General features: G+C 40.3%; 1 protein-coding gene across 5 annotated transcripts in view; it reads left to right on the top strand.

The window, feature by feature from the left end:
- The window catches only part of zbtb46 (zinc finger and BTB domain containing 46), a 51935-nt gene extending 35163 nt beyond the window's left edge, over nt 1-16772 (top strand). For 3 of the 5 annotated variants that reach the window (XM_077608292.1, XM_077608291.1, XM_077608290.1), the window contains exons 4-7: nt 3004-3303; nt 7234-7568; nt 8894-8939; nt 9029-11606. In XM_077608292.1, the coding sequence (XP_077464418.1) occupies nt 3004-3303; nt 7234-7568; nt 8894-8939; nt 9029-9786 (1439 nt within the window). In that variant the 3' untranslated portion in view covers nt 9787-11606. Of the gene's footprint in view, nt 1-3003; nt 3304-7233; nt 7569-8893; nt 8940-9028; nt 11607-12479; nt 12656-13389 lie in introns of those variants that run through there. The other 2 variants (XM_077608293.1, XM_077608294.1) reach the window with 2 other exon arrangements.
- Nucleotides 16773-27474: the final 10702 nt, after the last annotated feature.

Genomic DNA, 27474 nt, shown 5'->3' with positions numbered 1-27474 from the left:
GATGAGATTTAAGAAACACACAATCTATGCTGACCCAATTATGCTTACATAAGTGAAGGAGGATTATGTAGCGTATTCCGATTATTTTGTGTGGAAGCCTGTTTGTGGTCAACTGAATACTAATTTCTAATATCTTGCGCTTAGTCTCAGTAATGTGGGTAAATCCTGAAAAAGCAGGTTATAGTGGGAGAGCCCCTCCTGGCTCTGATGCCCCCCTCCACCAACTCCTACACCAACCCCTACACCTTTTTCTTAATTAACTCTGTGTGTTTTGTGTTCGTGTGCTCGCGCATTTTATGTGTCTTGTCTCCTTCCTTCACAGATCAACACCCCTCCTACGCTCCCTCAGTGTTTTTTCTCTTTATTTACTCTTACTTTTCAAACCTCTATTCAAGCATTATTTCTTTATCTCGCTCCATTTTTCTTAACTGTGGATTACTTGGCACCAGTCAAAAATTAGCTATGCTAGAAAAAGAGCTGCATAAAATAATCCTTCTTTATTAAGATGGTTATGGTATGAATTTAATAATACAACAGCAAAATGAGATGTGCGCTAGACAACTTTAGTTTTTTTTTAAACACTATGATTTGTTGGATTTATTTATTTATTTTGTTGTTGCTTTAATCTTGAGTTTCACATAAATATAAAAGCTGAAAAGTGTAAACAGCACATACGCAATTTGGTAATTGGAATTCAGATTATGACAGTCCTAAAATACAATGTTTTCCTCGAAAAAGGCCTTATATTGTTTTTTTCTACTCCATGAAGTTTAGTGACACCCTTTGAACACCATGAAAACTTTGAATTTCTTAAACAATTAGGTAACTTTGCGTAATGAGAAGCATCATTAGACAGACTAATGAAAAGTCCTTTCACCACTTGACATTTGAACACAATTGGTGGAGCAACACGTAGATAGTTCTTCTACGAAGAACAATAAATATACGCTACCTCCCCTTAGACCAGGGGTAGGGAACCTATGGCTCGGGAGCCACATGTGGCTCTTTCGATGGGTACATCTATCTGGCTCTTCGCTAACCTGTGAGCTAAAATATAGAACCTGCTGGTGACAGAACTGAGATACTACGCCCAGTGCTGCTTTAGTCTTCTTTTTTTGCATTAGACTTCTGGAATGCATACTCATTGATTAGCAACTGAATAAGAATGTTGTCAAAAGTATTCTTTTTTCCACTTTAAAAGTGGTGAAATTACTAAAATAAAAGACACCCATTTACATGTATTTTGACTTTTAAATTCGGAGTATGGCTCTCAAGGAATAACATTAAAAATGTGAATTGTTTATGGCTCTCTTCGTCAAAAAGGTTCCCGACCCCTGCCTTAGACAGTAAAAGCATAAATCTATATTATAATACGGCTAGCCAAGATGTACACACCGGAAGTAGCATCACAATGTCCATTTAACAGAAGCAACTATGGCAAAACCTGTTTCAGTTATTCATTCATTTTCCAGGCCGTTTAATCGTCATAAGGGGAGTGAGAAGGTGCTGGAGCCTATGCCAGCCAGCAACAGGCAGTGGGCAGTAATACACTTTGAATTGGTTGCCTGCCAATCGTAATATATCCACTATTCGCTTTCAATTTTATTTTCTAACAACCGTTGAAGATCATAAATATCATTTTTCCTTATTTACTACAGACATTTTGTTCTTTTGGGAAGGTGGGTGGAATGGAAGTTTCGATTTTTTAAAAATGGCACGGGCATTGAAACACATTAAGCTCATACTGTATTTTTCTTCATTAAACTGTCCACTTCATTTGGAAAGGAGTTTGATATTTTGTTGACATTGGGACTGTTCCATACAACTACATAAGTACAATAATAAAGATTTTAAGTGTTGCCTTACATATTTCTATTGTCCCAGTGCTGATTTTGTCTTTCACAAACATCTGTATCTGTTCCTCCTCTGGAACCAACTGGACGTGTATCCATCCAACTATTGCACTCTGGCCATTTATGAAGCATGAAAAATTCCAAGTGTATGTGAATGCGTGGTCAACATTGACCTAGTGTGCTGTTTGAATAGGCGGAAGAGCCATCAGTATTCCACACATGGAGGCAAATCCAGCCTCTGTCACCTTGACTTTCCTTGCTCAAGATTAGGCTGCCGAGGAAACATACATGACAGTCTATTCTTGTGGTTAAAGGGGACAATTACCTTGATTTGTGTTTACATGTTTTGAAAAAAATCTATTTATCTTTCCATCCCATCTTCTTTGCTTGTTATATCTGAATTCAGTGCCTCTGTTGAGCCATACAATAAGATCAATGCAGAAAATCCTCCATTTATTATGATAAATCACGTTGTGGTTGAGGCATGTCATTTCCTGACATAACACTCAACGCCAGTTTATTTTTCATATTTCTAGTATCGAAAACATGTCAATTACGATGCAATAAAACTGATAGCGAGTGACATTGTGTGTCCGTGCGCAAATGCTTGAGGGAGGATGTCCACTCTCATCACCTGTAGCCTCTAACAATGTATGGACTGCTAACAGCTACTCTACACATTCTACGTTCCTAACTTTCTAATCTTAGCCTTAAACCTTGTTCCTGATGAGGCTCCAGAGTTGAATGAAATGTAAAGTCGATCTGCTTATAAAGGACGACTGATGAGAAGTCAAAAAGAATTGTTTTTATATCGTGTGTCTCGTGTTCTCTGTCAAGCTGTCAGGTAAAAACCCTAAATGATGACAGCTTTTTCAAATGGATTCTTTTTATACGCACACCATTCTTTTTATCCTCTCAGTAAGCCAGGAATAAATCCAGAGTGGTAGATTCTCCAGTCTACACAAAAGCCTGTAATCTTTAGAATATTCTTAAGTTAAGGCAACAATGTGTGCGGCGTTGTCGGTCGCCGCTCTCTTGACTGGCGCTTTGTTGGCTCGTGTTGGATGAACCCTTTGTTGCGCTCGTGTTGGATGAACCCTTTACAGCGGTGGCAAGAGCTCAAAGCGTCTCTGGTCTTCTGTCTCCGCAGACGCTGATGTGGCCGAACCCAACAGCTCCGACAGTCGTGGCGAGCGCCTGGACTTCTTCCTCAAACAGGAAGAAGCTCTCGCGGCAGAGCCGGGCTTCCTGGGACCCAACGAATCAGAGGAAGCGAGAGCAGGAGGCGGCATAGGAGGCAGAGGTGGCGCTGGGATGATGTCCTCGGTTGCAAACCTGAAGGCGGCGCTGATGAGTAAGAACAGCTTGCTGTCACTGCGGGCTGAGATGATGGCAGATGATAACCCTTTGCTCTTTGAGTACCTACCCAAAGGAGGACACTCCTTGTCTTGTAAGTCCTTATCTGCACACACACACACACACACACACACGAGGGAAATGTACGTGTGAATTTCTGCCTTTACTAAATGAATCCGATAGTATTTTTGAACACGAAAATAAACCAAGAAGGTTTTAAAAAACCAAAGGTCAATGTACAAGAACAGTATTTTGGATTCAAACAAGAAATTTGGTCAATGTAGTAATATAGGATGACAACGAAGGAATAGTTGAATAATTCGGGTAAAGAATTGATAGCTTATTTCAGAACTGGAGGACATTTTGACTCAAAAATTCTTGCATGATTTACCTGCTATTTACAGCATTTCTCACTTATGGACTCCTAGGTCGCGAACTCATAGTGATATTTGGTCCTTTCAGGAGTAGAAGCTATCTTTTTCTGTTACTGCTGATCAAATACAAATACAAATAATAACCCCCTAACCCTAGGAAATAAGTACAGAAAGATTTTTTTTTTTAATTCTGATCACATGCATAACAAGATTTTATGAAATAGAGTGAGAGATCGAAAATCAAGGCTAACTAGTTTAATAAAAAAAAAACAGGAAAGGTCAGAAATTTGTACCATGATAAAACGGTTCAGGCAGGTTGTCTGCGTTTTGTGGAAAAAACGTTCTCATTAATATTTGAAATATAGAGATTTCTTAAAGAAAATATTCACAGTCACAGAGCAATGAAACAAAGGTATCTTTGATGTGTCTTAATGCTTCACAAAACATGCACCTGCTACAGTTTGAAGGGGTGTAAGTGCCTGTGTGTGTTTGTGTGCGTACATGGAGCCTAGTTATTTGTAAAATTTTGAGCATGTTGCTTATGCTGTTTTTCAGTGTGTATCATCAAAATAACTATAATGTTATATTATGTCAAGGAAATATCTCAACATAATTATTTAAAAAGAAAGAGCTGAAGCTGATAACTGGATTGAACTTTTTGTCTGAATACATTATTTTTAATATACATATATGAATGTTAGTAGGTCTAGGAGCTCATCGAAAATTTCTATACGTGACAAGGAAACGCCCATGTTACACACAGTTTATTTTTTAGTTGTGCATGCTTGAGTTGGCGCATTGTATGTGTGTGTGTGGGGAGGGGGTAATGATACTCATCTCGTGTTTTTGTTTCTTTGCTTTTATTGGTTGTTTGGATCTTTTTTCCTCAGTTGCGTCTGTCTTTGTGCGCGACAGGATAACAAAGGGAAATAACTCCAGGCCCGGTCATGGCCCACTCACTTACAAAATGACAGACAGGGACCAAATAGAATGAAATTCAGGCGCTCGCTCATCTATGTCATGTACCATATGCAAGTGTGTGTGCAATTGAGATGTTGCTGTTGGCTTTAGAAGGAATAAAACGCTGTTATCGGCTGGCAAGCTCTGGCGAAAACAAGAGATGCACTTGCCTCTATAGACCTTGATGGTATGAATAGGAGATTTGATGAACATTTTCTGCACATGAAAAGAATAACCATCAGAAAGACATCTATGTGGATTGTCTTTTTCTTGTTGAAATATCAGGAAGAGTCCAAATGCCTCATTTTACCTTTTGCGGATTGGTGAAGATTTTAGAAAAAGTAGTAGTGATTGGCTGACAAGCTACCCTTAACATGTGTGTTCATGGTGAATTATGATAAGCAAAGACTGTGCCTTTGACTAATGGATGCATTAGTCATCCATCCTACTGCTGTTCATTTTCCCCTGCTTCATTATCCCCTTCCTTCACCTTGCTTCACATCCTTTCGTGCCAGACTCCCTTACATCTACCTACTTTACCCTTCTACCCTTTACCCCTACTTATCACTCAACGCTAACTCTTATAGCGTTTCCTACTGACTGCATCTTTTACGTCCGCCTTACTTTTACTCTCTCTTGTCTGTCTGCTCCCTCTATTCTAAAGTGAGGTGGACAATCAAAGTGCATCTCTTTGGGATCCTGAGAAAGTATTGATCGTGGTAGGAAGTAGGTAAAGAAAGGTGACCTAGTCCAATCCAAGGGAGACGTCTGAGCATCAACAGAAGGCCTTGACTTTATCCTCCGTATCTCATTTGTCTATGCACTCCCTAATAGAGTTTCCGTATACTAAACCAAGAGGGGTGGGGTTATTTACGGCAACAACATGGCAGCCAGGACAGAGACCAGTGGGATAGAACTTATCTGAAGGCGGATCGCTCCCAGGAACATAATAACGAAGGCACTTCACATTGTGGAGTGAGCCTGTGTTTTTAATTAGCGGAACATCTCTTGTTTCCACAAAGATTGACACAAAGACTTCACACTTTGACTCAGTTGGCTCTCTCGTTTTTTGGTGTTTACATGACCTCAGCAATTAACATTTTAATGTGTGCGTGATAGTCTTTTAACTTGGATAAATAACATTTCCAGTTTTGTCTCTGCATGGGATTGATTTGTGAAAAGATGCCACAAATACTGTACATTGAGACTGGGCATTTAATAGAGTGTTGGGTTTGGTATTTATACAGTCAGTCACGCTTCCAAAAGGAGTTTTTTAATTCCATGTTGCTCAATCCATTGAGCTGACACGCTCTCACCCTGTTGTCAAGACCTGAAATTCAATTGCATCAATTTGTGATCTCAAGGGGGGGTTGCATGCAACTTGCATCTAATCCTGTACTACATCAAAAATACCATGCACACGTCAGTCAGCATTTTGAATCTATTTAAGTTCAATGGGATTCGACCCCGTTTCCCCTTTTGGAGCCAGAGAATCGATGCCAGACAATGGATTTTGTCGACCCGTCCCCAGTGCACCTGTCTGCACTGCCGTTGTTTGCACAACATCCAATTAACTACAAGGATCATACGGATATTAGTGGCCAACACTCATTGCGGTGCATTTCAATAAAAAATATTCATGGCAATTCATTCCAATAGGGAAAAACAGTTTAGCTGGTGATTTAGTCTGGATTCTACAATTCTGCTGTTGCCTGTTTACATGCTAAGGGAAGTACAAAAAAACAATGTGGACCATTCTTATGAGACCCAATCAATACAAGAGTGACATTCAAAATGAATTCAAGTTGTCTTTTTTCATGACTACTTAGTTATACCTAGCTGTTTCTGAAAGAGTAGTTCCAAAATGCTCATCTTTTACTCTCTCTATCCCCTTGACCTCCTCCCTCACTATTTTGCCCCTCCCAAAGTCACCAGAGGTGGGGAAGAGAGTGGGAGTTGATCATTCGTGTGTGTTCTCAGTAAGTGGGAGTGCCAGGCGCGGTAGTTCAACATTCCAGGAATCCGTCCACGGTCAAGCCTCAGCGTTGTGGGGTTTTGTCCATTATGTAGAAGATGGTTCACACACCGCATAACTCTACTGGCCACAGTGGCACGTACGAAAAGCCACAGTACTGCAATGTGTTAATTATTATGAATGCACAGCAAACTGTGAACACAAAATATGATTGTGGGAATAGATTGTGTTTTTTTTGTAAGGCTTTGTGTCAAAACTTGTTGCTGGTAAACAAAATCCCTGGCCGATATCCTTTTGCCCTTCTTGAACAGAAAGTCTTCAATTGCGCTGTAAGATGGCAACTCTCCAAAAACTATCTCCCTCCATGCTACAGAGGATCCTCTCCTTATATGCATTTTACTCATTTACTCACAAAAAACACCCCCCTACACACAGCATCCCGGGTGCATGCATGTGGGTGGAAGGAGAAAGAGAGCAGAGGAGCAAATGGAAAAGAGAGAAGAGAAGCCCTTTCCCCTCGCCTGGTGGAAAGTAAAACTTGAGAGTTTTTCTTCCTCCCCCTCTCCATCGTGTTTGCCACTGTGCCCCTCCGCCAGCAGCACCCCGCGCCCCCATCCTGCCCACTCTCTCCCGTTACGTTGTGGTGGCCAGCTGCTAGCCGAGTGTACAGTTGTACGTGAGTGGGTGGGTGAGACTCGTTTCCTGTGCTCCTCAGGGCTCAGCTCCAACAACCACTGCAGCACGCTCCGACCAGGGGCCACAGGGGCCACAATTCTTAACAAACAGGGGTCTGATTCCTCTCCTCCTCCTACTCTTCTTCCTCCTCATCTTCTACCTACACCACCTCTGTTACCACCACCATCATCATCATCATCATCATCATCATCATCATCATCAACAACAGCATCATATCGCCCCTTCGCTCTGCCGCACCCCACCGAGCCTCGGTCCCTGGAGGCCCCCGGTTTGCGGGCGGTGTCCCCCATGCTGCACTCGGAGATGGACGTGGACGAGACCCCCGAGGGACTGCCGCCCTCCACCTTGCCAGAGGTAAGCACAAGGAGCCTGGCTCAACTCAAAAGGCGGAGGCTCTTCTTTGGATAGTTCTCCCCCACTCGGGTAAAACTTTGATCCCAGGGAGTGGACGGGAGCATCCGGGAGGTTGCCTCAGCCTATTTTGCTAACTCCCTGGGAGGGCTGAGTGGTTATGAGAGTCCATAAAAGTGACCAGTTATGTGATGGAGGGTGGGCATGAATCTTAGTTAAGGAACAAAGTTGGGCTGATCTTTGACACCCAGCACATCAACCACTCAGTCCCATCAGGCTGTCATCCTGCACATTTCCTGCTTCAAAAATACTGTTTTTGCTTTTTGTTTTCTTTCCACCGTCTCTATCCTTTGCTCATGTCTCATTTGTTTTTCATTTTATTTTTTACACCCAGGTTGTAACCCATAGGCTGCCATTGAGAGCAGTCGACGTCCAATCCATTTGGACTGGGAGAAATTGGCGGCTGATGAACATTTGTTCCTTCATTTTCTGCCAGTCCTCCCAGTTTAAATGGATTAGACGTCTGCTCGTGAGAAAAAAATCTATTCACAAGATGGATATCGTCATCAATGGCAGTGAAAGAGTTAATATAGCGTGGCCCAAAGAGTTGCGGATAAGCGCGAGTGATAATGTAGCTTACAGTTGTGACTCTAGAGATGACACATATGGACACAATGGCAGTGAGTGTGTGCTTCACAATGGCAATAGTGGCCGAGGTGGAATCGATACTAGAAGACAATGAGAGATTTGATCTCACAATTCAGGAAATTGTTTGTTCTTTTCAGTGCATGTCTGTGTGGGCGTGTGTGAACGCGGCTGTGTGGCCGAGTGCGGTTCTTGTGCCAGCCAGCCTGTGTGTGTGTGTGTGTGTGTGGGGGGGGGTAAGTAAGCCTTCATGAGGAACATTTGATTTCAGAAGGACTTGCCTCTCAACAAGCATCGAAATACAAAAAAAGCCATCTGTGTACCCTGTACCCAGTGTATGTTGTTTCCTTCTTGTTCCTGTTGCCTAAGGATAGGGGGAAGGGTATATAGGGGGTGGGGGGTGGTGAGGTTGTGAGGTGGGGGGGTTGGCAACCGGCTTAGGTGAAGGCATAAATGAGAGGAGAGAGGATGTATGCAGTCTAGAAAGAGAAGTGTCACCAGGGGCAGCGGGTGTGCCATTTGTGCTGTGACTGTACATTCACTCTCTTAAAGCCTCCCACGAGACATTTCCTACATTCATGTCTTGTATTATAATCACAGCTTCTCTCACCTGCCTGCCTCTCTCATGGACGGCAACCTCTCTTTACGTTTCTGTGGAATAACGTAACGTTTTGCGCTTCCAGGGTGATGGTGCTCAAGACAAAGACACGCTGAAGGAATTCAACACAGGTAAAACACCAAGGCCTTGAGGAGGCAAATCACGAGAGCCTGCGTTGTACCTAAAGCTTGAAATTCTGACGAATGTCTCTGTTGTGCAGCTTTGGAAGGTGACCAGTCTCCTATTGAGAGAGATCAGATGGCCAAAGCGAGTTGTGCCGGTTCTCGGACTGTGCCTGCGTCAGTGTTTGAGGCTTCCAGGGAGATTGAGGGGCTGGCGGCAATGACCAAAGAGGCTAAATCAGGGGTCCTGCCAGAGAGCGGAGCCTGGAACTCGCAGGGGTTTGCTTGCTCCCTGTGCAAGCGGCTGTTCAGCAGTCTGGAGTATCTCAGAGAGCACGAGTACCGCCACACCTTGTCTCTCATGGCTATGTCCCTTGACTGGCCAAGCGTGGCGAATCCATTCAACCAGGCCGGCCAGTCTCAGTTTTTCCACTTTCCCCAGTCGCTGTATCGCCCCTCGATGACCGAGGCCACCCCGGCACGCTACCTCTGTTCCCAATGTCCAGCGAGCTTCACCCTTAAGTCCAATGCAGACCGCCACGAGAAGACCATCCATTTCAAGAAAAAGCTCATGCAGTGTGTGTACTGTTTGAAACATTTCAGGGACCGCACAGACCTGCAAAGGCACTTGTCCTCAGTACACTCCAAAGAGAAGGGCCACGTCTGCCCGGCGTGTGCAAAGTCATTTAGCACCCAGAAAAATCTAGCCACTCATATTAAAATATGCTGCCAGGTGGCGTCTGTGTCAGGAGTTGCTAGCATATCTCGTGATGGTGAACAAGTCCCTTTATGGAGGCTTTCTGAAGAGATGAAAGTTGAAATTAGTAACCGTAGCATGTTGGACGTAGAGAACTGAGAAGGTCTACAGGGTGCACCCGTATATTCCAAGCCAGCAGTTATTCACAATGCAGGTGCAGCCATGCCAATCGTGGCACAAAGGGTCCTTGAAGCGATTTATATTTATATTTTTTTTACCAAATAAACTTATGAATGGAGCATAGGTTAATATGAATTGAAATTTGTCTATGCAAAGCTGGTTTTAGTCCGCGCTATTCGTTGCGGCGCCAGCCATTAACTTGTCGTCCTATCTGCCTCTCAATTAAGGAGAAAGCGCAACCCGAACAGGTCTGCCATGGGGTCTCTTTGACTCAAAGCCCTACCCAACACCACCGCTTGCAGGACATTGGTTGTATTGCACCATTTGCTCTTCTCGCATCAGTATTTTTTTAAATCTAAAAGCTACTTTAATTATACCGCTACCATTATACAAAGACTGCTCATGTCTGCTGCCCTCGCCGTCAGATGCAAGACTAGCATCAGCTTATCTTCCGTCACCATACTAACCTGAGCTTGTCCATGTCACAGTGCGCAGATGGGAAAGCTGTGAGCTGAGGACAAAGCGAGCTGAAACAATGGGCAAGCGGCAATCAGCTGGGGGTTGGGTGGTGTTGTTTTCTTTCTACCACGCATCTGGAAATCTGAACCACTGACAGTGCAGAGAAATTAACCATAATTGGTCCTTTGTGGCAACAGCCCTCCTTAACCCTTGACCCCTACTTGTCAAGAGGCCGGGTGGACAGAGGGGCACGTCCCCTTTGGACCCCATGAGTTTAGTACCTCACTGGTCCAGGAGATAAAGGCAGGCTCAGTTTGGACTGAATGAATGGAACTGGAGAAATATAAGGGTACTGGTTTTATTAAATCCGTACTCATTTCTGCCAAAGAGAAACATTTTCTCCTCTGAGTTTACTGTGAACATGAACTCTGCAGCTATTAAAAAAATGTTGGACCTGCTGGACGCAAAACCACATGGTTAAACTCGATGGAACTATTGTCCAATGTTCAGGTTGAGCAACTATATTTTCTATAATAATATATAATATATTTTTAGTTTAAAAAAACTAAATAAATAATGTAAATCATTTGCTTAGGGGTAATTACAAAGTGATCTGTGAATCCTGCCAAGTTCTATCACATGAGCTTCCACAACATAAATGATGTGTCCTGGTCTGAAGTCAAATTCAGCGAGACACTGCTGAGCTAGACCAGTGCATATAATTTTCAAATTGGGTTTTTCAATTCACTCTAGAATTTAAAATGTAGTTGTGGCTAAGCAAATAAAGCATGAAGAATCTCTGTCCCCGAAATGCACAAGCGTAGTCAGTGAAGGGGGTGCTTATTGCCAAGGGCCTCTCCACTTTCCTTACTTCTTCTCACTTTTACACATCGCCCACTTTGGAGCGGGCTTTAATGAGCTCAAACTTATGCGGCACACCAACAATGAAGGTGGACAAAAAGGGAGGACAAGCACCTGTGTGTTCCTTTAATTCTGTCTGAGTAATCACGTTACCATGGGCCCAATCAATGCAGAACGGGACCTGATAGCCTTTTTGATACCAGCCCACCTCATGCCAAATCCTTTCAGAACCTAAATCCCATTTCTCAGGTAGCAAAAGCTGTCCTAGACGGACGGCATCTGCAACAGATGGAGCAGGATCTCATCAGGAAGCTCTTCATAGTTGCTTTGGGTTATTTGCATATACAGTGCAGTTTCATGCTGTTCGGTTTGTTTCCTGCTTTAAAAGGTGCTGTGGTAACATGTACGTTTTCTAAATAGCTGAAATTCAAATAAAGTTTGAACGCTGCAATGAAAGCTGAATAAAATGTGGAACTTTATCTGCGGTGTTTTGCCGTTGCTGCGTTACTCCTTTGTCGAGGTGTCATGCATATCCGCAGCCACACAACAAAACAAACATGTCAGTCCGGTGGCCTTGGTTCTTTATTTTCTTGCATGTTTTTGTGTTTTTCTTTCCTGCCCACCAACCGCTTTTGCTTGCTTTATTCTCTCAGCAGAAAACGTTGTCACAATGGAGGTAATCATTTTATGCTGTTTAAATGTGTCATTCCAAGCTGCTTTTTTGTTCAATCCACTCCAGTCCTGAGCTTTCATGGTCATTCACACAAGTATCAAAGCACCCACACATGCACACATACACAAACAAACACACACACACACACACACACACACACACACACACACACACACACACACACACACACCTCTTCACCTCGACGACCATGTCAGACTCAGCTGAAGACGCAATCCTAGACTGCCTCACTGTACCTTTACCTAACCTTAGATGTGAAACTAATGTAAATATGAGTGTTTTTTCCCCTTTTCCTTGAGCCTCCCTTAGCGTGTGATTTTTATTTCCCCACCGCCAGCCGCTGTTTATGTCTGTGTTGTCTGTCGCGAGGACCTAGAGCAGACTGAATGTAGTGCCAGTGTTTATACGATCTCTTTTCTTTTGACGCTTTAGTGTGGCGAAAGAGCTGTTGCCAGGGCAACTGTAGCTTGACTGGGATCAGGGGTGGCCATGGGGATTGATGGTACATTTTTTTTGTCGACCACTACTAATTAAATGTAATAACTGACGAGTGATGTAGACGTTTATTTAAGAGATTCGTTCAGTTCTAATGTTTTTCTCTTTACCTTTCTGCTCCCTCATTACACCCCCCAACCCCGCTCTTCTCCCTTTGTCCCCACAGTGAATGACTTCACAGTGATCCGTAAAAAGTTCAAGTGCCCCTACTGCAGTTTCTCTGCCATGCACCAGTGCATCCTAAAGAGGCACATGCGCTCGCACACTGGCGAGAGGCCCTACCCATGTGAAATCTGTGGCAAGAAGTTCACCAGGAGAGAACACATGAAGAGGCACACGCTGGTGAGTGGAATTGTGTCATCGCGGATCGGGCTCCAAGAAATATTAGCCGCGCGTAATGGCGCCGTCGCCTCCAAATGGATTTTGAAAAATAATGGGTGTATGTTAGGATGGGAGTGCACTTTCATGGGGGCACAAGCACCATTTTTTTCCTGAAAAAAAATTGGGGAAATGGTACATGTGTTGTGAACATATTTGTTAAAAAGAGCATGAAGCCAGCAGTCGAACATGCAATGTGTGGGTCTGCTCTGCTTCTTCAAGACCTGGACCCCTGCTGTGCTGTCTAAGCATAGCGTGGAATACAATGGGTGCGGACACATAATCACTGTTGGAAGAAAGTAGTCTTTTAGATTAGATGAGATAACTTTATTCATCCCGTATTTGGAAAATTTCACTGTGACAGTAGCAAGAGCGTGAGAATACAGACACAGCCTTGGATGTACTGGAAATATTTTAAATTTGACATAAAGTATTTGGCCATGCAGACGGACACTATCATTCTGAAAGACACTGTCCACGAAATCTAATAGATTTACGTCCTTTGGGCCTCTCTTTGTGAGATATTAACATTGGGTTGAGGATCGTTGGTTTAAAGCCATGAACAATGCATTTTTCTTTCTCAAATCCACAACAGTTAGACTGGGGGACAAGAGCAGATTGCAAGTCAATCGCAATCACTGTTAATGTATCCAAGGTTCTTATTAAGTTGAATTTGTTATTATGTTTCCACCTGGCAGGTTCACAGTAAAGACAAGAAGTACGTGTGCAAAGTCTGCAGCCGCGTGTTCATGTCGGCGGCCAGCGTCGGAATCAAACACGGGTCCCGGCGCCACGGAGTGTGCGTCGACTGCTCCGGTCGGGGCATGGCGGCGCTGCTGGATCACAATGGCGAAGCGGGGGGAGACATCTCTCCGGAAGAGGAGTTGTACCCGGGCGACCGTTTCCACGACGATCAGGCTGAGTGCGACGGCGATGGTGAGGAGGAAATCATGGCGGAAGGGGATGGCGAGATGATCGCAGAAGGGGAGGAGGACGCGGCCAAGTGGAAGGACTCCGGCCTGGCGGCGGACTCTCGCCGGGCGCTGGACAACGAGAAGGAGGAGAGCGACTCCTCGGCGCAAGAGGGCGAACCGCAGAACGGGAGCGAGAGGGACTTTGCCTGGATCTCCTAAACCCGCACCGGCACCAATTCTTGTAGACAAACGATCCCCGAAGATCATTTTGGGGATCTTTCCAGAATATGTGGACCCCCACGCCGCCAGGCTAGCCTTCCTTTTCGAATGGTAACCGGCAACGACGATTAACACGACTCCTGCACGGTTGAGAACGAGTGATCATAAGTATTTTTTCCGCTTACCTCCTTTGACTTATGATGCAGTGTTTTGGTCCTACGTTCTCTTTGAGATTCGGGTCAAAAACGTGGCCAAACCCCAGCCTACGACTTTATGTAATTGCCATCACAATCACCATGGTAACCAGGGATCATTGTCTGTGCGGGGAGGCGGTCCCCCTCCATGTCGTACTTTTGCCTCTTCCGAGGCTCTCTCCGGGAGCATCTCAAGCTATCGCAACGCTCCGCACGGGGTGAGGGGGCGGTCCAACAGTGGACCAAGTCCTACTGCCACAGACTTGCACTTTAATAACACTGACTCCTTTCCAAGCCCCCCGAACCGCACGGTTTACATTTGTAATCAGTTGTCGACTGATTTACACAACTCGGTGACCGCACCTACCTTTAAGGATCGACGTCCTCTTGACTGTTATCGGCACATTGGAATCCTTTGTGTAGATTGTCGTCGGATATAGCCTTTGCGCTCCAAAGTGATGTCGGGGGGGCTCTCTTTTTTTCTTCATTTTGGCTCACGGTTCCTACGATTTGGTGGAGATTTCACACATGTATGTACATAATCGTCGGAATCGTAAAAGGGGTTTAAAAAGGACGCTGGACAAATAGCATGGACTCGTCACACGTTGATGAACGGCTGCCTTGGCTTATTCGAATCAATTTTATCCGTCCCCACAACTCAGTCACAATTTTGAATATGCAGACTTTTCTTTAGCCCCACGCGCAATCTTTTTTGGGGGGGAGGGGCTGCGCTTAGCAGGTGAAAAGATGAGGCTGAACATCTAGTGCTGGAAATTCTGAGAGTAGTGATAATGTCGGTTATTTATTGGATGTGCGTCTATGAACTCTTTGAATTCCTTCCCGTTTCTTTCTCGATAGTGTACGTGTGATTTGAGTGGGACCTGCGTCGAGATGCTCGCAAAGTCGCTATTGCTTTCCTATGATTGTTTCAGTGTTTTTTGATAGCGTTACTTGCAACTGGAGTCTTATTATGATTAACGCAACTATGATTAACGTTGTTGATGTTACTATTATTCATTATTATTATTATTAAGCGCTGGATGCTAAGCTTTGTTGTGTGTTAATTTGGGGATCTTTTACAATGAATACAATTTGAGAAAAGACAAAAAAAAGCTTTTATACTTTGCCTTGTTGTGGACAGCAAGCCATGGGGCGTTTCTCAACCTTTTTATCGTGCCAGTTGACGCTTTTTCTGTCGTATTTGCATTTTTTTTCTACCGGTGGGAGAACACTGTTAACCGTCTGTTTGATATTGATTGCGACATATATTCTGCACACGCTTTTGCATCACTAATGTATACACTAATTGATGAATTATGAACCAAAAACAATCTCGTACCTTGTATACTTAAGTGCTTTTGTTCCATAGTCTGTGGGGTGCAGGTGCTTTTTGGATATATTTGATGTGCTTTCCGTTTTTCTCCTTTTTTCACGCTTTGACAATGTGCACATGCTGTTGATGTTGTAACTCTGAAGGGCTGCGTGACGAGCTTCGTCAAAACTGCATCTCCTCCTATGACACGCAATCAAGGAAGAGGGGCAGCGTGCCACCAGCCTGCTTGGGATCAAGAGTCTGCCTTGGATGGATTGCACTTCCCACTACACTTTTTTCCCTGTCTGGCTGTACTTTGTTATTTATTGTGAGTTACTTTGGCGCTCTTATCAGATGGCCGTGACTCAATTGGGTAAGGTTGGTGGTGGGGGGGCGGGGCGGGGGGTGATTTCAATGAATGTTCATGAAGGGCGTGGAAGTCGTAAATGTCCCGTAGCCACCGTGTATGTGTGAGAGAGACCCCTGCACTTGTCTCATAACCTTAACCTCGTCTTCTTTCTTATACTGGCTTCAGGAAAACATCTGCCATCGACCTCCTCAAATATGTGCCTCGATGACCTTTTGACCTGCGAGCGTGTGGGGCAAGCGGGATGGGATGAAACATTTCCGAGACAAATCAAATTCTCCCTGTTGTGTGTTGATGACCGACCGTCCGTGCCCGTTTTTTTGCGTGCAGTGGTGGCCTACCTGCATGCCCATTTTCATTTGGTCATACCAAAGCGACGTCTTCAACATCGGCACATAACTGTCTCACTCTACACGATGCAAAACGAATTGTTTGCTCTTGTGCAGAGGATTGTGGGTAATTTTTTTTTACATTGACAAATCCTCAATTTTGCTTCATTCACACGTGCAAATCATGAAGCCATAAATATGGGTGGAACTATAGTATACTATATTTCAAAATTGCCGCTTTTTATGTCAAGAGTTTGTTCTTCTAAGAGTGGTGTGTGTGTGTGTGTGTGTGTGTGTGTGTGTGTGTGTGTATGTGTGTGTGTGTATACCTTCACATATATGAATTTATATGACTATTCGATTATTTATTTTCTCAACTTTAAGAGGGTCTTTGATTTGTACAAAGCCGCACTTGAAGCTTGAACTCTGCTTATTTTCACTGGGAATATTGTTCAATATGAAACAAAACTTTATATTGATGATACAAAACCTGTGTTTTTAACAAAAGGTGTTAAATCAAAAAAATATTGGTCCTGTCTTTTTTTTTTAAATGTTTAATTTCATTATTGTTTTATTTAGAAAACTTTTGGTTGCTTGTCCTGATCACTCAGCGTTTTTACAGTCAACCTTGAGCCTCCAGTTTTGATGTTGGCAGTGCAAGCTAATGTCATGTTTGGTGCAAGAATTAGCTTACTATGATTTGCAAAACCTAATCAGTCCCAATAAATTTTGAAATTGCTGCTGTATCAAGTATTCACGTGTGCTTCTATCCACATAGCCATTGACCCCCCACCCCTCCAACACATGCACCACCACCACCATAAGACTGCCGTCCACAAGAGCGCAGTAGAAACACGTTTATCATCTTCCCTTTGAAATTTTTCATAGTCTTGCTGGTCCCGAAAAGAGGATAAACTCTTTGCAGGATGATCCAACTTATTTCATAAATACTTTTTGCTTTTTGCTATCGCAATTAATTAAAAAAGCTAGAAACAGTGATTATAATGACATCATACACCAAGTTTGTTTTAATTATGCAACGTCTGTAAATAAAAAAGTTGTGTAAGGCATTGGAATAATGAATATTTATGTGTGAATTTACTGGAGATTGTTGTGAAAAACGATTAATTTTAAATTTACATTTTATTATTTCATATGGCCGTTTTTCGTAAAAAACGTAGATCATATCTTGCTTTTTTTGTTTAAAAATTACCATCTTATAAAAACAAACAAACAGAAAAGACCATTACAATAAGGATTTTATTTGTTCAAGAAATTACCATGTGTAAAAAGGCTTTTTTTCTTCTTCAAAAAAACAAATAAATAAATAAACATGTAGGGAGTTTTTTTTTTTAAAGTCCATGTATATTAATGCTCGTTTTCTCATAAATAACGAGACCATTATAATAAGGCTTTTATTTGTTCAAAAAATGCTAAAGTTTAGTAGGATTTTTAGTGAAAAAAGACCATGCGTTATGGCTTTCATTTTTTGTAAAAAAAATAAAAAAAATAACTATAGTAATGCTTTACTATGGCGTAAGGCGTATTTTTCTTTTTTTAATGAAAAAAATGACCATGTATAGTAAGTCTATTTTTATGTATGCTTGTTTTTTTGTAAAAAAAAAAAAAAAAAGGAGATTATATATAGGAAGGCTTTTATTTGTTTAAAAATGACCATCTTATAAAAACAAACAAGCAAAAAAGATCATTACAATCAGGATTTTATTTGTTCAAGAAATCACCACATGTAATAAGGCTTTATTCTTCTAAAAAACATATATAGGTTATTTTTTTTATTAATGCTCATTTTCTCATTAATTAGGAGACCATGTATAGTAAGGCATTTATTTGTTCCAAAAATGATAACGTATAGTAAGGATTTTTTTTGTTAAAAAAAGATCATTATTTTGTAAAAAAAAAAAAAAAAGTTTTGTGACGCTTTACTATGTATAGTAAGGCTTATTTATTTATTTTTAAAAGAAAAAATACCATGTATAGTGAGTCTATTTTTTGTAATAAAGAAAAGAAAAAGGAAAAATAAGATTATGTATAATAAGACTTGTTTTTTGTAAAAAAAAAAAAGGGGGGGTATCATATCTAGTAAGGCTTTTGTTTGTTAAAAAAAATATAGTCAAGTATAATTAGGATTTTTTAGTTTAAAAAAAGACCATGTGTTATGTCTTTCACTTTTTGTAAAAAAAAAAAACGTATAATAATGCTTTACTATGTATAGTAAAAAAAAGACCATGTAGAGTAAGGCTTATTTTTCTTTTTTTTAAATGACCACGTATAGTAAGGCTTATTTAAAGTAGATCATATCTAATAAGGCTTTTATTTGTTTAAAAATGACCATCTTATAAAAACAAACAAATAAACAAAAAAGATAATTACAAAATGATTTTATTTGTTCAAGAAATTACCATGTGTAATAAGGCATTTTTTTCTTTAAAAAACATGTATAGGGAGGTTATTTTAAAATAAAAGCCCATGTATATTAATGCTCATTTTCTCTAAATAAGGAGCCCATGTATATATAGTAAGGCTTTTACTTGTTCAAAAATGATAAAGTATAGTAAGGATTTTTTTGTGAAAAAAAGACCTTGTGTTACTGTCTTTCATTTTTTTTGTAAAATAAAGTACAGTAACGCTTTACTATGTATAGTAAGGCATGATTTTCATTTTTAAAAAATGACCATGTATAGTGTAAGTCTATTTTTCGTTAAAAAAGATTATGTATAATAAGGCTTGTTTTAGTAAAAAAAAGAAAAAGTAGGGAATACATATAGTAAGGCTTTTTTCTTTAAAAAATCGACATAGTATAGTAAGGCTAAGAAAATCTGACTTCTGGTTCTTCTCCTAGTTATTGCTGTGGTCCACTGGCAAAAATATTGGTTCAGAGCTTGAGGTGGGAATCAGGAGTGAGTTCAATTCCACTCTTTGCAATTCACAAATTGTTTATTGAGGTAATGAAAAGGATAAATATAACTTCCAATCACTTCATTTCAGAAGTCACTGTGGTCCAGTGGCAAAGACAATGGGTCAGAACTTCAGGTGGACTCAAGTTCAAATCAGGAATGAGTTCAATTCCTCTCTTTGCAATTCTCAAATTGTTTATTGAGGTAATGAAAAGGATAGATATAACTTCCAATCAAATCATTTCAGAAGTCACTGTGGTCCAGTGGCAAAGACGATGGGTTGAAATTGAAGTTGGACACAAGTTCAAATCTGGAGTGAGTTCAATTCCACTCTTTGCAATTCTCAAATTGTTTATTGAGGTGATGAAAAGGATAAATATAACTTCCAATCACTTCATTTCAGAAGTCACTGTGGTCCAGTGGCAAAGACAATGGGTCAGAACTTCAGGTGGACTCAAGTTCAAATCAGGAATGAGTTCAATTCCTCTCTTTGCAATTCTCAAATTGTTTATTGAGGTAATGAAAAGGATAGATATAACTTCCAATCAAATCATTTCAGAAGTCACTGTGGTCCAGTGGCAAAGACGATGGGTTGAAATTGAAGTTGGACACAAGTTCAAATCTGGAGTGAATTCAATTCCACTCTTTGCAATTCTCAAATTGTTTATTGAGGTGATGAAAAGGATAGATATAACTTCCAATCACATCATTTCAGAAGTCACTGTGGTCCAGTGGCAAAGACAATGGGTCAGAACTTCAGGTGGACTCAAGTTCAAATCAGGAATGAGTTCAATTCCTCTCTTTGCAATTCTCAAATTGTTTATTGCGGTAATGAAAAGGATAGATATAACTTCCAATCACATCATTTCAGAAGTCACTGTGGTCCAGTGGCAAAGACAATGGGTCAGAACTTCAGGTGGACTCAAGTTCAAATCAGAAATGAGTTCAAATCCTCTCTTTGCAATTCTCAAATTGTTTATTGAGGTAATGAAAAGGATAGATATAACTTCCAATCACATCATTTCAGAAGTCACTGTGGTCCAGTGGCAAAGACAATGGGTTGAAATTGAAGTTGGACACAAGTTCAAATCTGGAGTGAGTTCAATTCCACTCTTTGCAATTCTCAAATTGTTTATTGAGGTAATGAAAAGGATAGATATAACTTCCAATCACATCATTTCAGAAGTCACTGTGGTCCAGTGGCAAAGACAATGGGTCAGAACTTCAGGTGGACTCAAGTTCAAATCAGGAATGAGTTCAATTCCTCTCTTTGCAATTCTCAAATTGTTTATTGAGGTAATGAAAAGAATAGATATAACTTCCAATCTCACTATTTCAGAAGTCACTGTGGTCCAGTGGCAAAGACAATGGGTTGAAATTGAAGTTTGACACAAGTTCAAATCTGGAGTGAGTTCAATTCCACTCTTTGCAATTCTCAAATTGTTTATTGAGGTAATGAAAAGGATAAATATAACTTCCAATCACATCATTTCAGAAGTCACTGTGGTCCAGTGGCAAAGACAATGGGTCAGAACTTCAGGTGGACTCAAGTTCAAATCAGGAGTGAGTTCAATTCCTCTCTTTGCAATTCTCAAATTGTTTATTGAGGTAATGAAAAGGATAGATATAACTTCCAATCACATCATTTCAGAAGTCACTGTGGTCCAGTGGCAAAGACAATGGGTCAGAACTTCAGGTGGACTCAAGTTCAATTCAGAAATGAGTTCAATTCCTCTCTTTGCAATTCTCAAATTGTTTATTGAGGTAATGAAAAGGATAGATATAACTTCCAATCACATCATTTCAGAAGTCACTGTGGTCCAGTGGCAAAGACAATGGGTTGAAATTGAAGTTGGACACAAGTTCAAATCAGGAATGAGTTCAATTCCTCTCTTTGCAATTCTCAAATTGTTTATTGAGGTAATGAAAAAGATAGATATAACTTCCAATCACAGCATTTCAGAAGTCACTGTGGTCCAGTGGCAAAGACAATGGGTCAGAACTTCAGGTGGACTCAAGTTCAAATCAGGAATGAGTTCAATTCCTCTCTTTGCAATTCTCAAATTGTTTATTGAGGTAATGAAAAGAATAGATATAACTTCCAATCTCACTATTTCAGAAGTCACTGTGGTCCAGTGGCAAAGACAATGGGTTGAAATTGAAGTTTGACACAAGTTCAAATCTGGAGTGAGTTCAAGTCCACTCTTTGCAATTCTCAAATTGTTTATTGAGGTAATGAAAAGGATAAATATAACTTCCAATCACATCATTTCAGAAGTCACTGTGGTCCAGTGGCAAACACAATGGGTCAGAACTTCAGGTGGACTCAAGTTCAAATCAGGAGTGAGTTCAATTCCTCTCTTTGCAATTCTCAAATTGTTTATTTAGGTAATGAAAAGGATAAATATAACTTCCAATCATGTATAGGCGGGCCGCCTCGTGGTGTAGTGGGTCAGTCACCTGCCTGCGACATGGGTGTCGAGGGTTCACGTCCCGGTGTCGCCAGTCAACAACTGTATGGTGTCGGCAGTCAGCCGAAGGCTGACTGTCGAACACCACCAGGAACCCCCCCCCTCCCAACTGTCTTCCGGTCAGCCGAAGGCTGACCGGAAATATTGTTTTGCTGAAAAAAATGACTTAGTCTTTATTTGAATGAAAAAAGGATTACCCATTTACTGAACTACTAGTGTAGTGATTAGTCAAACGAGAGCAGGATTCGAACCCCATTTCCCACGTGGCAGTCAAATCCACTAACTTGAGGTCGGTCTGACCCTTTGTCTTTGCCACTGGACCACAGTGACTTCAGAAGTGACATGATTGGAAGTTATATTTATCATTTTCATCACCTCAATAAACAATTTGAGATTTGCAAAGAGTGGACTTGAACTCACTCCAGATTTGAACTTGTGTCCAACTTCAATTTCAACCCATTGTTCTTGCCACTGGACCACAGTGACTTCTGAAATGATATGATTGGAAGTTATATTTATCATTTTCATCACCTCAATAAACAATTTGAGATTTGCAAAGAGTGGACTTGAACTCACTCCAGATTTGAACTTGTGTCCAACTTCAATTTCACCCCATTGTTCTTGCCACTGGACCACAGTGACTTCTGAAATGATGTGATTGGAAGTTATATTTATCCTTTTCATTACCTCAATAAACAATTTGAGAATTGCAAAGAGTGGAATCAAACTCACTTCTGATTTGAACTTGAGTCCACCTGAAATTCTGACTCATTGTCTTTGCCACTGCACCACAGTAACGTTGGAAGTTGTATTTATCCTTTTCATTACCTCAATAAACAATTTGAGAATTGCAATGAGTGGAATTGAACTCACTCCTGATTCCCGCCTCATGTTCTGACCTAATGATTTTGCCAGTAGACCACAGCAACAACTAGAAGGTGAAGAATCAGAAGTCAGATTTATTCTCCAACTCTCTTAGCCTTACTTGCTATGTCATTTTTTAAAGAAAAAAAGCCTTACTATACTATGTCGTTTTTTAAGAAAAGAAGCCTTACTATACAATATCGTTTTTTAAGAAAAAAAGGCTTCCTCTACTTTGTCGTTTTTCAAGAAAAAAGCCATGCTATACTATGTCGTTTTTTAGGAAAAAAAGCCTTACTATACTATGTCGTTTTTTAAAGGAAAAAAGCCATACTATACTATGTCGTTTTTTAGGGGGGAAAGCCATACTATACTATGTCGTTTTTTAGGGAAAAAGCCTTCCTCTACTATGTCGTTTTTCAAGAAAAAAAGCCATGCTATACTATGTCGTTTTTTAGGGGGGGAAAGCCATACTATACTATGTCGTTTTTTAAGAAAAAAAGCCTTACTATACTATGTCGTTTTTTAAGAAAAAAAGCCATACTATACTATGTCGTTTTTCAAGAAAAAAAGCCACGCTATGCTATGTCGTTTTTTTAGGGGAAAAAAGCCATACTATACTATGTCGTTTTTTAAGAAAAAAAGCTTTACTATACATGGTCATTTTTTAAGAAAAAAGCCTTACTATACATGGTCTTTTTTGTAAATAAAAAGCCTTACTATACTATGTCGTTTTTAAAGACAAAAAAGCCTTACTATACTGTGTCGTTTTTAAAGAAAATAAGCCTTACTATACTATGTCGTCTTTAAAGAAAAAAGCCTATACTATGTTGTTTTTTAAGAAAAAAGCCTTACAATACTATGTCATTTTTTAAGAAAAAAAGCCTTACTATACTATGTCGTCTTTTAAGAAAAACGCTTTACTGTACATGGTCGTTTTTTTTAAATAAAAAAGGCTTACTATACATGGTCATTTTTTAATAAAAACCCTTAATATACATGGTCATTTTTAAAGAAAAAAGCCTGACTATATATACATAGTATTTATTTTTTAAACAAATAAAAGCTTTACTTTACATAGACCACTTTTTTTTTAAAGAAAAAGCCTTACGATGTCCAGCCATTCAAGTCATTTTGCATGCCAGCTTTACGTTTGTACCAAATCTCGGGGTATTCTTTGCTCAGTTATGAAGCACGTCTAATAAGATGAATAAATATTTGACATTATCGTCGACAAGGAAAAAGAGTGTCGCCAAACTTTCGTCAAAACATATATCTAGTAAGGCTTTTATCTAAAAATTACCATCTTATTGTTACTGTACTTTTCTTTACGTTTTTGTGAGTCAATTCCATCATTCCTTTTAAACATTTAAAACAATGCAAATCATGATCTTTCACCAACTGGACGCCATTGTCATTGTTCATGAGGTCTAGCTGCCAAATTATTGACGAATATAACATCACATATTTATGAGAGTACTTTAGTGGGATTCATGGGGTCGTCTAGTATATCTTAAAGATAGAACAGTGCTTAGATATCTCACATATTATTAATATTTTAAAAGATAGGTGAATTCAAATTCGTAATTTTCACAGTGCTTTTATTCATAAACACTACATCCAATTTTGATGGGAGTACTTTAGTTCGAGTCTAGTGAATCTCAAAGCTGGAATGGTGCTCAGATATCTTCCCATATGGTAAATATATATTTTTGAATAAATAAACATTGACATTACCCAGTACAGGAGTAACGAATTCGACAGAAACTTTGTTTCATTTTTTTATTTTTTATTTTCTCTCGGTCACATTACATCACACAAATCAGATGATCAGCATCTTACATGCTCAGCCATCATTGCTTTGAGCCCACAAGATGGGCCTGACATTCACGCTAATACGCCTCACAAAGTGTTTCCTGCGCGAGCGCGGTGCTGTTGCTGATGAAACGGCAACAATGGTACAGCCCCTTCTAATGCTTCACGCGTGGTATGGCACACCCAAAGCCACATGGAAAGCCACTGGAGCGTTTATCTCCCATTCCCAGCTTCAGGCCATTCTATTAAGAAAGCTCTTTTGTCCTCACAGGTACTAAGCCTCATGATGCCACTTTTAGCCTTACTTGGTATGTATATCAATGCTGATATTCATTATAAGAAATGTGTCCTTACTGATGGGACAAAGGAAAAATGGTACATGTTGTTGTTGTTGTCTTACTAGTGAGGACAAAGTCATTAAGTGACATTAAGGAGTTGAGTAAATGCTCCAAAAGCTTTCCATTGTGACAAGCTTGTTTCCATTTTACGGTTACGCGACACCAACACACGATAAGGCATTACTGAGAGGTGAACACACAATGAACCCTTTTTGAAGCCAATTTTACACATGGGAAACAACCTCAAAACGCGAACATACAATCAATCAATGAGAAACCCAAAAACAAAGTAAAAATCTCGCAGCCCCGAGTAAGGCTGGAAAAGAAACGATGGTCGGTGAGAAACTGAAGGAAAAAGCGAGTGGAGCTGCCATGGCTATGCATAAATTGGATTTGGAAAGCTTTGCTGCTGATGCTCACAAAAAATGACATTCAAAAAACAAAAAAAATGCAGCATGATTTTAACAGATTTGGAAAATATATGTAGGAGGCGTCATCGATGCACATTTGAAGGGTTCCATTAGCTTAATGTGCTGGCTAAAAGGCTTTCGGGGCAGGAGGGACCACAGTAAAGCTGGAGGAAAAGAAGTCAGAAAAAAACAACAGTAAAAATGGTCACAGAAAGCCATTGAAGCATTTATTCAGTATTCATGATATCCGTTTTAAGCTTCATGTACTGCAAACGTTAGTTCTTTTTTAAATTACTCCAATAATTGAAAAATATTCCAATTTTTGATGATCGTTTTAATGGAAAAGTTTCACTTTAAAAGTTACACTCTAAAACTACACACTCACTACAAGGAAAAAATGACGATATCACTTCAATCAAACTATTTTTAATCTGTGAAATGAAAAATGCTAACATTTCCTAAAGGTTTGTTTTTCTACCTTTTCTATGGGCCAAAAGCTAAAAGGTGGGCCAAGGAGTGTTCATTTTAATATCTTTATGTTTTTCACACATTCATTTATTTTCTGTAGCATATAATTTTATTGGGGATTTTCATTGTCATTATTATGCCGAGCTAATCGTGAGGGGCATGAGTTGGAATAAATGCTCAAATGGCTTTCAAGTGGAAGACCACAAAAGCATCCATCTGTTGTTGGAATGCGCAAGGCAGGAAGACGACTCCCGCTCGGTTATCCCGCCTTACAAACAACTTTACACCACAAAAACAGAAGAAGCAGAGCAAGTTAGCAGAAGATCAAGTTAGTACTTGTTCCACTGCTAGTGGGTGCTGTCTGTAGAGCAATACTGCATGGTTGCTGCCTTTTTTATATCTTGGTTTTTTTTTCCATAATGAAGCATTGTGGCTTAAGACGCCGGAGTGGCGTTGAAAGATTTGGATGCCAAACTCTTTTCTTAGCGGCAGGACAAACAAGTCGGCAGATACAACAACGAAAACAACTTTTATTTTTGTAAGTTTTACATTCAACCGGTTTTCTTTTCCCCCTTGTCCTCAACGCTACAATAGAATCTAGGCTATGTATGCTCAGAACAGCTTCTCAAATCAATGTAGAAAAAAATATTTGTAGCATCTGTGCTGTTAGAAAAACAAAGTTCCTTTTCATAAATGAGCGAAACAACAACAAAATATGAAAAAAAAGCATCATGGTTCGCTGAATGCTGCATATGTACAAGAGAAAAAAAAGTCCTGAAGCTGCAACTCTATCTGCCTTGTGCGCGCTAACGCCAACGTACGTACACGTGCCATTTTGCCCACCCAATGGCGCTCTCATATCTGGTTTTGTGTAGGTAAATGAGTCACTACTAGCAACAAACAACCTCCGTTTAATGCGGTCAAGGTGACACAGCGATAGACTTGATCGTCACTGGCCAAATTAGTGCAACACGAGAGGTGGAATTAAGTGAAGCATTCAAGCGTCTGCTCACATGCTGGTGACGGAGATTGAAAAGTGCTTAGAAAAGTCATCTCTGCCGTTGCTGCTCTCTTAATTCAAAAGCGCATGTGGTGACACAAAAAACACACGCTCAGCTCAACTGGATACATGGAAGTGAGTGGCAAGTGCAATCACGCTTAAAATCAGGGGTGTCCAAAATCATACGGCTTATTTTTTTTTTTGCTGTTGCAGCATATACTGCAAAAAAGGGATAGTTCAGGCGCCTCGTGAGGGAAGTGTTTGAACACCCCTGGTCTACGTGCATGTTGGTGGAGGGGATTTCAAAGTGCTTGTTTTGGAGCCTGGAAAGACACCTCCAGGTTTGCTCTACTATCAACAAGTGGTATGAGCATACACACAACGCACAGGTGGAAACGTTGAAGAGTGCAGGAAGCGCATTTACGGTGGAGATGAAGGTCGGCGGATTGTCAAGAAAGGCGACAGCGAAGCACGTAGCTACTCGCATGCTGGACCACCACACTAACACAGCCAGCACCACTTTGCTGAGTACAAAAGACGAGGAGAAGCGAGATCGCGTCTGCTGGTGAGGACGATGAAGATGATGATAGGAGGCTATTCAACCATAATCCCTGACATTGTTAACTCAAAGGCCCACAAACACTATTTGGGGGACAACAATCATCCTAAAACCGCATATATAGAGAATGTTCATGTAAGGGGGGAAAATGTGTCTTTGCGCAGTGCAATGTAGTGCAATTTGATCAGGTCAGTATAGCTTTCCTTATTCTTATGTTATTATTGGCACTTTGTGAAGTTTCTGTCCATTATGAGGCCAGGCAATCACAGGACGAGATAGAGAGTTAGCTTATCACTTTACTGGAGTATTTGTTCCCCAAAAGAAAACAAACACATGTGGGGAAATATGCTGTTCATATATATATATATATATATATATATATATATATATATATATATATATATATATATATATATATATATATATATATATATATATATATATATATATATATATATGTATATATATATATATATATATATATATATATATATATATATATATATATATATATATATATATATATGTATATATATATATATATATATATAGAGAGAGAGAGAGAGAAAAAGAGAGCGAGCGAGCGAGAGAGAGAGAGAGAGAGAGAGAGA

The sequence above is a fragment of the Stigmatopora argus genome, chromosome 1, assembly GCF_051989625.1.
Source record: "Stigmatopora argus isolate UIUO_Sarg chromosome 1, RoL_Sarg_1.0, whole genome shotgun sequence".
Taxonomy (NCBI): domain Eukaryota; kingdom Metazoa; phylum Chordata; class Actinopteri; order Syngnathiformes; family Syngnathidae; genus Stigmatopora; species Stigmatopora argus.
The sequence above is the reverse complement of the archived record's forward strand: the minus strand, read 5'-3'. Positions and strand labels throughout refer to the sequence as shown.